The following is a 17,054-nucleotide window of genomic DNA, read 5'->3' on the forward strand; positions in this document are numbered from 1 at the left end:
CTATCCTCATGGGTCTTCCAGTTAAATTTCTTCACTATTTCTGTGACACTCTCCCACAGATCAATCAATCCTGTGACCATTCACGATGCTCTTCTCTGTATGCATTCAATATCCCCTGTTACTCCTATTTCATACGCACCCCACTCTAAGCAGCAATATTCTAGAACCAGTCACATGAGTGATTTGTAAGCAACTTCCTTTGTAGACTGATTGCACTTCGCCAGTATTATACCAATAAACCAAAGCCTACCACCTGCTTTACCCACAACTGAGCCTAAGTGACAGGGTGATTCTAGAAGTTGGTCAAGGGGGGCGGGGGGGGGGGTTGGAATATTGCTTAACAAAAAGAGAGTTGGGATCCTCCACTGACAAATGGTAAAATTTGGTGTTGCTTAAAGTATTTTTTGGTAACTGTTTTGGAGTTCAGGGTAAAAACCTGTCTACAGAATGTGGTGTGCCTGGGAAAATAATGTGATTTGATGCATATGTCCAGCGACTTCAAAGTTTTTGTCTGGGTCCAGCAATTTAAGTGTTGTTAGGCATACGCGGCGTATTTAGCTTTCTTGATTATTGTAAGTGGTACTCGTACATTAATATTACATCCAATGTACAGTATATTAATAAATAACGAGATGCCCATTTTAAGTTAAATTAATAGATAGTAAATAATAGATAGTAAGCTATTTTCCGCTATTGTTCTTTTGTTAAAATGTGTTTGAAATACCGTATTTACTCGAATCTAAGCCGCATTTTTTTTTCCGATTTTTGTAATCCAAAAAACCACCTGCGGCTTAGAATCGAGTGCAAAGCCACCGGAAATTCTGAAAAAAAGTTGGTGGGTGCCGTCACAACTTACTTCTGCCGTCGAATATATGTAGCGCTACACAAAGATAAATACTGGCGCCAAAACCTCTGCGTCAGTAAATAAATTAAAAAAAAAAGGTGGAAGACGAGCAATTTTCAATGTACTACGAAAATCCGACTGGCAAGACTGTTTGGGATGTTTGTCAATATGGCCAACTCTACGTTCTGAATTTTTTCCTATTTGTGAGAAGAGATGGTAGCTATAATAGGAACTTTTATAAATTGTGAATCACATGCAGTATTCTCGTCACCATAAGAATAATACGCATATAAACATTTTGCCATGTATTGTTTCATGTTTTTTGCTATCTCATTTAAATCTGGTCTGCCTAATAACTACGAAACTAGAGTGAGACAACAGCAAACATATCATGTCATGTTTATATTCGTATTATTCTTATGCTTAATAGTGATACCATCAGAAATGAATCACGGCAATTGACTAGATTTTTAAATCTAAGATGATTCTAATTTCTGTGTAGAATGTAATGTACTAAAGAGGCGCCTGCAAAGATTTTCAAACGGAGAAAAATTTTCGCTAAACTCTCGTCAGAACATCTTCTATCATACGCAGTCTATTATTTGGTTCTTGTTGATCATTATCAAAGAAAGCAGCAGTGTAAGTGACAACAAGTACCAGTTTCTTGCCATTGTTTCGCTAATGAGACGATTCTTCTTTTTTTTTTTTTTAAAAAAAAAAAAAAAAAGCGGCGGTAGCGCGCACAAAAGCAAGCCATGCCGCGAGCGGCAACAGGCCGTAAACACGCACTATCAGAAAGCAATAAACAATGCGTGACACAGTACAGTAACGCATTTTCAGCTTAGTGACGTAAACACCTTTAACAAAGAAAACTGCGCTTATCAGATCAAAGAAAAATAGGCTATCAATTCAAACCAGACGAAGGACGTGGAAAAGGAATGGTATCCGTATAAATACTGACGCATAGCAATGGCTACCTGGTAAAGATTAACTGCTAACTTATGACTCGAACCAAACTACTGTAGCTGTATCGTCATTCATTCGACCTAAATTGTGTCTCACATTACAATGGACCAACTTTGTTTCGATTTGGAGATGCAGCCTATAATTTTTCTCTCCCCTTGAATTTTGAGTCTCAAACTTCAGGTGCGGCTTAGATTCGGGAAAATGTTTTTTTCCTTGATTTCGAGTCTCATTTTTCAGGTGCGGCTTAGATTTGAGTGCGGCTTAGATTCGAGTAAATACGGTACTTGAAATACATTGCAACCTATATTGCTAAATAATTATAAAATATGATGAATCTGTTGAAGTAATATATTCGCTGATTTCTGAAGTCATTTTATCCAGTGTAATATGATACTCCATTGGGGGGGGGGGGGGGGGGGGCTATAGCCCCCATAGCTCCTCCCCCCGACACCACCCCTGCTAAGTGATCACTTCATTTCACATCCCTGCAAAGTGTTACAGCCAGGTATTTGTATGAGTTGGCTGACTCCAAAAGTTTTCTCATTGATCATTATAGTCGTAGGATACTACATTTCTTTTTCATTTTGTGAAGTGCACAATTTTACATCAGCACAATTTTACATCAGCAAGGTGCCAATCTTTGCACCACTTTAAAATCTTATGAAGATATGACTGAATATTTATGCAGCTTCTTTTAGACTGTATTCCATTACAGAAAACTGCATCAATTGCAAAAAATCTGAGGTTACTATTAATATAGTCTACAAACTTATTAATACACAACATGAACAATAAGGGTCCTCATACAATTGCCTGGGGCACACCAGGAGTTACTTCTACATTTGGCAATGACTATCCATCCAAGATAACATGGTGTATCCTCTCTACCAAAGAGTCCTCAATCCAGTCAAAACTTTCACCTGATACCCCATATGATTATGCTTTAACAATAAGCATAGGAGAGGTACTGAGGCAAATGCTTTTCGGTAATCAAGAAATACTGCATCCACCTGACTGCCTTGATCCAAAGCTTTCAGTATGTCACATGTAAAAAGTGTGAGTTGGATTTCACATCATCAATTTCTTCGAAATCCATGCTGGTTGGCATTGAGGGGGTTATTCTGTTCAAGATACCTCACTACGTTTGAGCTCAGAATATGTTCTAAGATTCTACAACAAACCAGTGTCAAGCATATTGGACAGTAGTTTTGTGGATCACTTTTGCTACCCTTCTTGTAGGTGGGTTGTGACCTGTGCTTTTTTCCAAGAACTGGGTGTATTCATTAATGCTGTAGAAGCAGTGGATTATGTTATATGTAAAAACATAATCCTGGTATGTTGATTTTGTGGATACATCCCTCTTTCTTGTTTCAGAATTGTGAATCCCACCGTTCAAACTTGAAAACTTTGAAGGGCCTTAATGAAACGGATACTTTTACATATATAGATGGCTGTGTCATGATCTTTAATTCTTTAAAAATACCTCTACATGATTTTCTGTGAGCAACAGCTTTCTTCTGAAGCTTAAGTGACTGTTTTGCAAAAGTAGTATTTACCAGAATGGCTATCATATCTTAGTAGACTAAGCAAAACACTGTTTCAGCATTGCAACAATATTTGAACATTCTTAATATGTAACAACTCTTGAATAACTTTGTGTTAAGTTTTTCCTTCAATAGGTGTTCATCCTTCCATTATCCTTTTTTTTCCCCCCAATGAATGTGGCTTGTCACTTATCGCAACCTTTATGTTGGTTGTAGCTTTGTTTTTTATATGGTTGAAGTTCATCCATACAGTTTTCTCATCATTAACAACTAGACAATCATCTTTAAACCATTTTTTTCTGTTACTTCTGTTGTTTTGTCATTTTTTATTGCAGATCTTAATCATTCTTCCCTATCATAAGAAAGCTGGTAGCCTGTGTAAATGCTGTGTTTATGCCATTAATAGTTTTTATGATAGGTCATTAATAAAAACCATGAACAATAGTGGGCCCAGTACTGAACTCTTGGGCTCCCTGTAATTACCTTTTTTATATTCAGAATTGTGCACTTTACCTTTCTGACAAATTTTCGCTCCTTGTTACCTGTCAAGTAAATATGACTAAAACCACTCATAGGAAATGCCACACACACCTTAATGGTTTTAAAAATACTAGATCATAATTTGTAATTTCAGAAACTTTGGGAAAGTCCAAAAACAATACACAGTTTAATGAAATTCATTATCATCTATAGCTTTGGAAACAAGTTTTAGGAAGTTGACGAAAGCTGTTTCCACTGATCTACCTTTTCTGAAACCAATCTGTGCATTAACAAGAAGTCTGAAGTTTCTAATGTCAAACTTTTCACCACTTTTACAAATTAGTATTACTGTTGATTGCTTAAGTCTGCATGGAAACACTCCTGTTGCAAAGTAGCTATTGATTATGCTAACAAGTTGAGAAACAATATTAGCAGCACTATATTTAATAATTTTGTTAGGGATATCGTCAAATCCACAGATCATTTTTACTCTTTAGTTTACTTATAGCCCTTTGTATTTCTTTGGGTGCTAGTGGATATATGGACAGTGTTCTTCCACTACTGGAATTTCTTCCTTGTGTCTGGATGATATTTACTTTTGATCAGGTTCTGAACTACATTAATATAATGGTAATTAAATATATTGGTTATTAGAAACGGATCATAAAAAATTTCAATTCTGTGCTGTATGGTGAATGTATTACTTCCTTTATTGTGTTTGTATGAATGATTACTTATAACTTTCCACACTGATTTCATTTTGTTGCTGTCCTTTCTGAAGTATGGATCATTGTATTGCTTTTTTGCTGCTATTACAGCTCCCCTATACTTTTTCCTATAGTACTTCACACATGGTTTCAAAACAATATGGCACTTTGAAAATTTATACAGCATTTGGAGATTTTCTAATGACTTTGATTTTGCTTGTTATCTGTGCATTTGATTTTTTGTTAATTTTAACTCTCTTCAGATTGAATGAAATAGCACAGCTGCATTTATAATTAGACAAGAATGTGTTGAATCTTACATGTACAGATCTATTGGTTTCCTTGTCCCAATTTACATTTTTTAATGTGAGATTAAAGAATTTAATTCTGTCTTCTTTAATTAATTTTCTCTCTGCATAATTATCATTGTCACATTGCTTGGTAGATTTATAAAAAAATCAGTTTGTGCTTCTTGATCAGTAAAACCTGAATCTGTATCTTCAGCTTTATAGCCACATTTTGATTTATCAGCAAATGTTAGTCAATAGCAGTTTCACTTTTGCTCCAATACCTGGTGGTATGTTCTATAATTATATCCCTATTATATGTTCCTTGCCGATTAACCAGTTGCTCGCCTTTTGTACAGTTATCCCTGAAATTAACATAGAAATCCACAGACACAATTGTGTATTTTGACTGTTTTAAATAGTTTACATTTAAAGAGGTTTTCTAAATTATCAGAGAACACTTTAAAATTGCCAGATGGTGATTTATATATACATGTAATCATAATATTACTTTCTGTTAGCTCAGATAAACAGCACTCAAAACTATACAGGGTGAGTCACCTAACATTACCGCTGGATATATTTCGTAAACCACATCAAATACTGATGAATCGATTCCACAGACCGAACGTGAGGAGAGGGACTAGTGTAATTGGTTAATACAAACCATAAAAAAATGCACGTAAGTATGTTTTTTAACACAAACCTACGTTTTTTGTAAATGGAACCCCATTAGTTTTGTTAGCACATTTGAACATATAAACAAATACGTAATCAGTGCCGTTCGTTGCATTGTAAAATGTTAATTACATCCGGAGATATTGTAACCTAAAGTTGACGCTTGAGTACCACTCCTCCGCTGTTCGATCGTGTGTATCGGAGAGCACTGAATTACTTAGGGATCCAAAGGGAACAGTGATGGACCTTAGGTACAGAAGAGACTGGAACAGCACATTACGTCCACATGTTAACACCTTTTTATTGGTCTTTTTCACTGACACACATGTACATTACCATGAGGTGTGAGGTACACGTACACATGTGCTTTCCGTTTTCAATTATGGAGTGGAATAGAGTGTGTCCCGACATGTCAGGCCAATAGATGTTCAATGTGGTGGCCATCATTTGCTGCACACAATTGCAATCTCTGGTGTAATGAATGTCGTACACCTCGCAGTACATCTGGTGTAATGTCGCTGCAGGCTGCCACAATACGTTGTTTCATATCCTCTGGGGTTGTAGGCACATCACGGTACACATTCTCCCTTAACGTACCCCACAGAAAGAAGTCCAGAGGTGTAAGATCAGGAGAACGGGCTGGCCAATTTATGCGTCCTCCACGTCCTTTGAAACGCCCGTCAAACATCCTGTCAAGGGTCAGCCTAGTGTTAATTGCGCAATGTGCAGGTGCACCATCATGCTGATACCACATACGTCGACGCGTTTCCAGTGGGACATTTTCGAGCAACGTTGGCAGATCATTCTGTAGAAACACGATGTATGTTGCAGCTGTTTGGGCCTCTGCAATGAAGTGAGGACCAATGATCCGGTTGCCAATGGTTCCGCACCATACATTTACAGTCCAGTCGCTGTCGCTCTACCTGTCTGAGCCAGCGAGGATTGTCCACGGACCAGTAATGCATGTTCCATAGATTCACTGCCCCGTGGTTGTGAAACCCGCATTCTCTGTTAATGCCCATTGACAGAATTGCACTCGATGATTAAAGTCATCACCATGTAATTGCTGATGTAGCGACACATGAAACGGGTGAAAGCGGTGACGATGCAGTATGCGCATGACACTACTTTGACTCAGTCCACCAGCTCTCGCAATGTCCCGTGTACTCGTGTGGGTTCATGGCCACAGCAGCTAACACACCAACTGCACCTGCTTCTCCTGTGACGGGCCTGTTACGGACCCGTTTGCGTGCTACGACCATACCTGTTGCATACAGTTGGCGGTAGATGTTTTGCAATGTGCGGCACGTTGGATGCTCTCTGTCCGGGTACCGTTCTGCATAAACCCTGCAGGCTTCAGCTGCATTTCGTCGACACTCGCCATAGATGAGTATCATCTCCGCCTTTTCAGAGTTCGAATACACCATGGTCACAGTTCCTACAACACTACACTATCACAGACGTCTGGTAACATGGTGTACTACAGTTGGTCTGCGTGCGGAGACGAATGCAGAATAACAATAGCAGCAAGCGCTACATGCGGACACTGCGACAGCTAGACCAAACCACAACAGTGCACTACAGCCACACTCGTAAACACAGTCGTCATCGTAAACATGTCCCCTGCAGATGCTGCTTGCCGACCGTGGCCCGTGTTTGTTACAACACGCTACTGAACGTCGGAGGTTTCAAGCATCAACTTTAGGTTACAATATCTCCGGATGTAATTAACATTTTACAATGCAACAAATGGCACTGATTACGTATTTGTTCATATGTTCAGATGTGCTAACAAAACTAATGTGGTTCCATTTAAAAAAACGTAGGTTTGTGTTAAAAAACATACTTCCGTGCATTTTTGTCTGGTTTGTATTAAACAATTACACTAGCCCCTCTCCTCATGTTCGGTCTGTGGAATCGGTTCATCAGTATTTGATGTGGTTTACGAAATATATCCAGCGGTAATGTTAGGTGACTCACCCTGTATATACATGCAATTATTCCTTTCTGTTAGCTCAGATAAACAGTACATTTTTTAAAAAAAGATTTAATACCTGTTCTTGCATATACACATGTTCCACCCCTTGTGTGTTTCCTTGCAAAAGCTACAAACCTTTTGGAAGTCTGATATTCTAGCAGTACATTTTTGTTTTTGTTGCAGCAAGACTGAAACTTCCTTCAAAGTATTAGTCAAAAGAAAATCTTTTTACAAACTTGATAGTCATGCTCTATACATTATGATGTAGCATGTTTAGCTAATTATAAAGTGCTTTCTTTCTATATTAATTCTTTGAAGTGAAAAGTCCTGTATTCTTTTTGTTTCTGTAATGAGTTTCACACCCCGGGAGTCCTGGCTGTAATCTCCATTGTATTCTTCTGCAGGGGTCTGGGTCATTAGAAATATCTTCCATGTGATGTTTGAAAGCTGTGCTCTGCTGTGTTATTCACCATGATTTTTTTGGCACTGCTTCTTCCCCAGCTCCTTTCTTCTTCTTCTTCTTCTTCTTCTTTTTTTTTCGTGCGACCGTTACGGTCGCAGGTTTGAATCCTGCCTTAGGCATGGATGTGTGTGATGTCCTTAGGTTACTTAGGTTTAAGTAGTTCTAAGTTCTAGGGGACTGATGACCTGAAAAGTTAAGTCCCATAGTGCTCAAAGCCAACCCCCCCCCCCCCCCCCCCCGCCCCACAAGGTTATTGTTTTCTGTGCTGCCTCTTTTCCAGTTATTTGTGCCACCGAAGGTGTAGTTATTGATTATTTTGCTGTTGTTGCTTGTGTTGTTTTGGCAGACTGTGAGTACTCAGTTTTATGGCAGTCAGTTTTTTCTATTGCAAGCAAATTAACTGAGATCAATGGAATAGTGATAGGCTGTCGCATAGCTGAATAATGTAGGTTTGTGCAATTTTTTTCTTTTCCTTTCATAACCAGTTGCAGTTCATGTCTCATGTAATTACTCCTCCTTAAATACTTTATAATAACCACTGTGTTAGCATCACTATACTGGGTTGTGCTTTCCATGAAGAATTTGTTTTTTTTTTAATATATTCTATTGTCTTGGTCTGCCCAGTCAAATCTGTAGGGTACTGTACACAGATTCACTTTTCTGTCAGTTGTTTTCAAAAGTAGCTTGTTCACAATGTACTGGGATTCTCTGAAATCAGTTTCTGTGTCATTTTCTCCAGGCAGAATGATGAAACAGTTAAGTTTATTGAAGTTCTTATCTTTTCTCCACTGTTGCTAGAGAGAGGCTGGAAAAATTGATGAAGTAGAATGCCATTCCAGTGCCATTCAGAAGGAAAAAAAAGAAGACATACTTAAAGAGTGAGGTAGAGAAACAAACATAATTGGAAAAGCAAGGAATGAACAGAAGAGTGTGGGGGGCTGAAGGAAAGAAGAAGACGTGTGACAATTAGAGCTAGCAGAATGGGTATTCCTCTATACATTTGCCAGATCTGAAGAAAAACCAAGGCAGGGTGTATACGGGGACAAGGAAAAAAAAATTCCCGAATTATTCCCGGATATCCCATTTAAAAAAATATGCTTTTTCCTGGGCGAATATACACTTTTTCCATGTTAAGTGACAGTAGGTTTTCAGTAGATTTTCCCTTGGAACTGCAAAACTTATCAATCCTTTGAATGGTTAACATTTTATACAATCGCTTAGAACTTCCGGGAAAAAAAAGAAAAGACGGGGGAGAGAAGTATGGAGAGACTTTTAATTAAAAAAATGAGAGAAGTTTTGGAAGGACCTTTAATTTGCAGCAACATATACGCTGCATATTTTCGTATTATGAAAGTATAAATTCGAATTGCACCAAACACAGCGCGTTAGTTTCCAGAGCGTTGAAACCGAGGTTGTGACGTCATTTTGTAAGCGAGTCGTATCTCAAGCCACGAGGTCTCGCCAGCCGATGACAGCAGCTATTCAGAGCATAAGACATGTGTTATAGTCAGCCAATAGCAAGATCACTGGTTACATAGCGCGAACACACAAGAGGAAAAGTTAACGGTTTACATTAATGTACACAGTACCGTATATCTACAAGAAAAGCTAAGCTTTCACACATTAGATTGGTCTCTAAGATTAACACGCTACAACAGAAGTTAAGCTTTCACATGTAATATTGATCTCTTTTGCGTGTGTTACATTTTAAGATACATCACACAACTGTGCCAGTAAATTTAAAATTATGACATAAATGTCTCGGCTCGAAATTCTTGTAAGTGGCTGGTTCTCAAACTGTTCAGTTTCGAACGCTCTATGATTTAGATATCCATCCCACTTTCTCACACTTAACTTATTTCATCTTGCATAAAAAGAAATTTACTTTGAAAGTAACGCTTTTCTAACCACCGTTCGCAGTACTATCCGGAGACTGTTAGAAATAGGTTCAATTTACCAGTTGCCAGAGAGCGCCAGAAAACAGGCATTATTGTGCGTGTGCAACTGCAGTGGTGTAGGAAGCCCACATGTTAGTGTGTATAAAGCACTAAGAGAGCTTACATTACACCGTAAAAGAAACAGGGCATCAGAGGATACTCCAAATTGGAATTTCGTGAACCATACTAAAATGCATGATTCGGCTTGAAGTGCAAATTGGCTTTTTCCAGATTCACAATGAAGTAGGTCCCATCTGATATTAAGCTTTTCAGTGTGGTTTTTGGGATGTAAATTTTCTTGGAGTACCAGTACTCTACGATCTCATTTTTGGTTCTTTATTATGGCATAATGCCATACATGGCAGAAGATGATAACGTGCACTTGAAATTGCACTTGAAATTCAACAAACAGTTGGAACTAGCCAATACTGTAGAATGAAACACTTCATTTCAAATAAAATGACTTCCTCAGCGGAAAGATTAATAAAGCCAAATTTCTTTAGTGAACTTGCAAAAATAACTTCATTGTTCTGCAAGGCGATTAATGCTTGACTGCTCCTAACTTGGAAATAAAATAAAATCAGAAAATTGAAATTAATAATATGTTTTTGCCCTCCGTAATTATGTGAATGTATTTTAATTCAGTTGATAGCTCCCGGCCACAGAAATCCGTTTTGTTTTCATTTGACGTGGGAGCTGTACACGAAGATAAGCAGCGAAGTCACTTAACGTAAACATGGGTCACGTGGAGACTAACCCCTTCCCCACTACAACTCAAACAACTCTGTGAAAGTGCGAATCTGGCAGCTATGGCACGCGAGAAAAATTTTTCTCGTTTGCATCTGGCTGCTTGCTGCTACTCTCGATACAGCTAACAGCCAAACTTCAAGTAGTGGTAGACGGGAGAAGGTACTGCTTATACGCGATCAAATGTGCATGCGCAACAGACCGCTGGCAACTGGTCAAACGAACCTAATGTGAACAGTTGTGACATCATGCTCATAGCAAGCAGTTTATTGTTACAAAGAATTACAGTCTGCGCCCTACGGCCTTTGACATATTTTTGCTATTTGCACACGCTTGTGCGTGCATGGTGTTTTGTTGTTGTAAATTGCACTTTTCCTTTGCCACTAGATTTATTTTTTTCCTTCTCGTTTATATTTTATTGCTGCAGTATCGTTCTCCAGTAGCAGGAAACAATAACATTCTTTGCTAGAGAATCAATTCTGCCGTCAAAATTACAAAAATTTAACTGAAAGCTAAAGCAATGAAAAATTTCCGGAATTCTGAAAAATTCCTGGGTTTTTCCCGGTTTTCTCCTGAATGAGAAAATTCCCGGGTTTTTCCCGGATTTCCCGGTTGTCCCGGGTCGTATACACCCTGCAAGGGTAAAACTTCCATTGTTTTTGCATCTGTTTGCTATTTAGAAACTTTGATAGATCTTATGCTCTTCTTTTTCTTTTAAACACAGTCACAAAACCTTTATTTAATAGTGACCAGTTTTTGGCCATCTTCAAAATCCGTAAGTACGGTGGCATGTGGTGAACAAAGCATACATGAAATTTTTGTAGTACTATATACTGGAATTTTCTGTTGTCTACCATAGGCCTACGAATAACAAGTCACTTCCTTCATATTTAATTAATATGCTATAAAATTCTAATAATTATTCATTGCCAAAAGTGTGCCAATGAGGTTATACACTATGTGATCAAAAGTATCCAGACACACCCAAAACAATACATTTTTCATATTAGGTGCATTGTGCTGCCACCTACTACCAGGTACTCCACATCAGCAACCTCAGTAGTCATTAGACATCGTGAGAGAGTAGAATGGGGCACTCCTCAGGACTCACGGACTTCGAACATGGTTAGGTGATTGGGTGTCACTTGTGTCATATGTCTGTATGCAGCCTTTCCACATTCCTAAACATCCCTAGGTCCACTGTTTCTGATGAAATAGTGAAGTGGAAACCTGAAGGGACACAGGCCGACCTCATCTGTTGACTGACAGAGACCGCCAGCAGTTGAAGAAGGTCTTAATGTGTAATAGGCAGACATCTATCCAGACCATCACACAGGAATTCCAAACTGCATCAGGATCAATTGCAAGCACTATGACACTTAGGCAGGAGGTGAGAAAACTTCTATTTCATGGTTGAGCAGCTGCTCATAAGCCACACATCACTCCGGTAAATACCAGACAGAACTTTGCTTGGTGTCAGGAGCATAAATATTGGACGACTGAACAGTGGAAAAATGTTGTGTGGAGTGACGAATCATGGTACTCAATATGGCAGTCCAGTGGCAGGGTTTGGGTATGGCGAATGCCCAGTGAACGTCATCTGCCAGCGTGTGTAGTGCCAACAGTAAAGTTCGGAGGTGGTGGTGTTATAGTGCGGTCGTGTTTTTCATGGAGGGGCTTGCAACCCTTGTTGTTTTGCATGACACTATCACAGAACAGGCCTACATTGATGTTTGAAGCACCTTCTTGCTTCCCACTGTTGAAGAGCAATTTGGGGATGGTGATTGCATCTTTCAACATGATTGAGGATCTGTGCATAATGCATGGCCTGTGGCGGAGTGGTTACACGACTGTAACATCCCTGTAATGGACTGGCCTGCACAGAGTCCTGACCTGAATCCTGTGGAACATCTTTGGGATGTTTTGAATACCGACTTCATGCCAGGCCTCACCAGTACCTCTCCTCAGTGCAGCACTCTGTGAAGAATGGGCTGCCATTCCCCAAGAAACCTTCCAGCACCTGATTGAAAGTATGCCTGTGAAAGTGGAAGCTGTCATCATGGCTAAGGGTGGGCCAACACCATAATGAATTCCAGCATTACGGATGGAGGGTACCACGAACTTGTAAGTCATTTTCAGCCAGGTGTCCAGATATTTTTGATCATATTGTGTATGTGCCTTACATCATCAAGCTTTCTGTAGGCAATTACAAGAGCACGTGGAAAAGCAATGCCTCCAAATTTCTGATTCTGTTCTTAATATCACTTGAGGTATTACATGTCATGCATTCAATGAAGCAAGTTGTGACCTTCTGCCTCTAGAGAACTCTGAATTGTAGTGCATAATATGGCAGTGTGTAATTTAACTTCGTTGGCATGTGAGAAACAGCATGCTGTAATTGAGTTTCTAACCACTGAAAATGTGTCTCCAATTGAAATTCATAGAAGAATGGAAACTGTGTATGGCAATCATTGTATCAACATCAGTAATGAGTGACATTGGGTTGTTAGTGCTCGTAATGTAGGAAATTGTGGTACCAACCTCAACTTGTGTGACAAAGCTCAGACTGGACAACCACATACTGTAGCCAATGAGACTCATTCTAACTGGGTAGATGAACTCATCAGAAAAAACTATTGGATAACATTGTGACAGGTGATGAAAACTGGGTTCACCATTTTGATCTCCGAAACAAATGAGCATCAGTGAAATTCTGCCAGAAAGTGATCACCAATGCCAAAAAAGTTCCAGACCATCACATTAGTAGGCAAAGTCATACTCCCAGTGTACTGAGATGTTCAGGGTATGGTACATTTGGAATTAATGCTTAATGCACAACTGTAAACTTCACAGGGTATTGTGAGGAGACCCTCAGAAAATTCAAAGTGCTAATTTGAAGAATTCATTCACACATGGACCACCCTCTCTTTCACTATGGCAATGCCAGTTTACAAATTAGTACTGTGACATCTGCGACAACCCAACAGCTTGTGTTTACTGTCACCAATCATACTTCATACAATCTCAACTTTGCCCATCTGATTTTACATCTTTTCAAAACTTAAAGAACACTTTTGACGACTTCGTTTTGATAGTGAAGAAGCAGTGCAAGCAGAGATGAGGTTGCGGCTCTGTCAACAGAGTCAAATATTCTACAGTGACAGTATCAGCAAACTGGTCTCTTGTTGGGAGAAATGTGTTCGTTGCGAGGGTGACTATGTTGAGAAATCAATAAGTAGAGATGACGAATAAAGATGTAGAGTGTTAATAAAGTTTGTTATATTTAAAAAGCTCTAAGAGTTTTCACATAAATGCAGAGGCATTACTTTTCAGCCCACCCTCATATTAAAGCAACTAGACAAAACAACATCAAATTAACAATTTATTTAGTCCTAAATGAACTTTGTTGTTGCAACTGTTCAGATTTTCTAAACAGTCATCATTACATATAGAACATGGAAAACAATGGTCTCCACTAGTCATGATTTAATCTGACTGATGTAGAAAGTGGCATATTAAACAAAAATAAGAATATTTCATATCTTCCTTAGTGTATTAATGGTGCTGATAGGTGAGTAAAGCAAGTTAAAATAATTAAAAGTATAACTGAATTACATTCTCCGCCAGGGTTTTGATTACCTCTTGTCATGCCCTGAAATGAGAAATATCCTACCCACTGTCCTTCCCACCCCTCCTACCGTGGTATTCTGCCGTCCACCGAACCTACACAATATACTTGTCCATCGTTACACAACCCCTGCTCCCAATCCCTTACCTCATGGCTCATACCCCTGTAATAGACCTAGATGCAAGACCTGTCCCATACATCATCCTACCACTACCTACTCCAGCCCGGTCACTAACATTACCTGTCACATCAAAGGCAGGGCTACCTGTGAAGCCAGTCATGTGATCTACAAGCTAAGCTGCAACCACTGTGCTGCATTCTATGTAGGCATGACAACCAACAAGCTGTCTGTCCACATGAACGGCCACCGACAAACTGTGGCCAAAGAACAAGTGGACCACCCTGTAGCTGAACGCGCTGCCAAACATGATACCCCTCATCTCAATGACTGCTTCACAGCCTGTGCCATATGGATCCTTCCTACCAACACCAGCTTTACTGAATTGCACAGGTGGGAACTTTCCCTGCAATACATCCTACGTTCCCGTAACCCTCCTGGCCTCAACCTTCATTAGTCACTGTCCTCACCCATCCAGCCCCCTCTCTGTTCCCATTCCAGCACTACATAGTCGTCATTTCACCACCACACTCAGTCTTTTAATTTCTTTTATTTTTATTTCTCTCCTTTCCACTACTTACCCACTCCCCCCTCTGCACCTTCTCTCCTACCCTCCGTCTAAACTGCAACACTTCTCTGTCCACCGCTCCCACCATACTAACCCTCCCCTCCCTGCACCAGCCTCCTCCTTATTCCCACCCAGTCGCCGCTCCCATCATGCACTGGTGCTGCTGCTCGCAGTGTAGTTTCAGCTCTCTGAGACTGCGGATGTGTGTGCAAGTTGCGCTTGCGTGAGTGTGTGTGTGTGCGTGTGTGTATGTTTGTCTACTGCTGAAAAAGGCCTTAATGGCCGAAATCTATGATTGTGTGAATCTTTTTATTGTGTCTATCGTGGCTCAGCATCTCTGCTATATGGTGAGTAGCAACTTTCCTTCTCTCGGATTGTAAAAGTATGTTTGCTAGATAGTCCTTTCTGCTCCATAGATTTTTTTCACTGAGAAAAGTGTCATTTTTTATAATTAATTGACATATTCCATACTCAAGTGAGACATTACAAACATGAAAATAACTAATTAATTGTATTTTGTATGTATAGTTTGTGATGAAATTTACTTCTTTTCTATATGTCACTTTTGTTTGTTTGTAGGTTATCAAATAATACTGAACATATGGAGGTGGATCTGAATCAGAGTGAAGAAGCCGCAGCTCCCAAACAAGGGGACATAGTGGTTGAACCTGCTTGTAGGAAGTGTGCTTTAAATAGGAAAACAGGCAGCAATGAACACATGTTTGATACTCATGGTTCTTTGTGTAACATTGCCTTGAGATCAGATCATTCTACTTATAGCTTGTGTTCGGTGTCTGACATAGAGGGTAGTTGTCAAGTACCTGTACAATGCTCATGTAAAAAGAACATATTGAAAACATTTTTTTTACCATCCAAATATGATTCTGGATTTATTTCTAAGTCTTCTGTCAAATTTGAGGAATTACACGATGATACTTCTAGAGAAAATACACAGACTAGAGATAAACCACCCTCCACAGAGGGAGGATCTATAAATATTAATCTTCCTGTAAATATAAACATATTAAATCATGTTAATATTTGTTGATAATGATAGTGACATGACCTATTCATTCACTTTCTTTACAGCGAGTATTTTTAAGTAAAATAAGCACGTATTGTAATACAATATTGTGCAGCGGACTGGATGGAAGTGCTCAATGTAATTGTCGTCTATCTCAGTAAGGTCGTACTTAATCCTTCCTGTGACTATCAGTATTTTAAGATACTTTATGTGTATATATGATTATTGTACAGAACAAACATAAAATGTTTCTTAGTGTATAGAACTTTTTATGTTATATTGTTATAGTTTTTTAATTTTTTTAATAAAAATGAGTTGAATTGTGTGTTATGGAATAAAGATCCAATAAAAGCAATTTCTTGTAGCAGAAAATAATTTGTCTGCATTCCATTCTCTGGGTGTGCACTATATTTTCACGTAGAATCTGGAACCAAGTGCCACTTACAAGTGTGGGATTGTCAACAAGAACTAACACTTTACTCCAAAAACAGGTTTAATCAGTGCACGTGGAGCTTAACTGTCTGTCTTAGCAGAGTGTTACTATTTATACATATAGATAAAGTTCTAGTATATTAAATTATTCAATAAATAAGTTCCGAACCCTCCATAAATTGCAACTCTATCAATCAACATTTATGCTCCACAAACCATAGTGAACTGTGTGGCACAGTATGTGTGTCTTGTACCACATATTAAAATTTTTTCTTATTTGATTTGCATATAGAGCATGTGAAGAGTGACTGCTTAAATGCCTTTATGTGCACTGTAATTAGTTTAATCCTGCAGGAGATTGTAGTATACCCTGTATCTCAAGCTTCCTTTCTTAAAATTGTTTCTTAAGTGTAGACACTGTAATTAATTAATCTTACATGGAATTTTAGTATATTCCAAACCTTTTCCCTTGATACTGGTTCTTGAAAATTTGTAAGTAGGCTTTCATGGACTGACGCATACTATCGTCACGTGCCTGTTACTTCAGATTTTTTAGCATCCCCGTGCTGCTTTCCCATGGATCAAACAACCTGTGAGCATTCACACTGGCATTCTTGACTAATGTTCTGTAATGTGTTGCATGAATGACTTTG

General features: G+C 38.9%; 1 protein-coding gene across 1 annotated transcript in view; it reads left to right on the forward strand.

The window, feature by feature from the left end:
• LOC124795733 overlaps nucleotides 1–16,319 on the forward strand; it is a 300,666-nt gene extending 284,347 nt beyond the window's left edge. Inside the window, exon 25 of the mRNA XM_047259816.1 lies at nucleotides 15,525–16,319. Coding sequence (XP_047115772.1) covers nucleotides 15,525–15,993 — 469 coding nt within the window. The 3' untranslated portion in view covers nucleotides 15,994–16,319. The remainder of the gene's footprint in view (nucleotides 1–15,524) is intronic.
• The last annotated feature ends 735 nt before the right edge of the window (nucleotides 16,320–17,054 follow it).

This window comes from Schistocerca piceifrons, chromosome 4, assembly GCF_021461385.2.
Source record: "Schistocerca piceifrons isolate TAMUIC-IGC-003096 chromosome 4, iqSchPice1.1, whole genome shotgun sequence".
NCBI lineage: Eukaryota > Metazoa > Arthropoda > Insecta > Orthoptera > Acrididae > Schistocerca > Schistocerca piceifrons.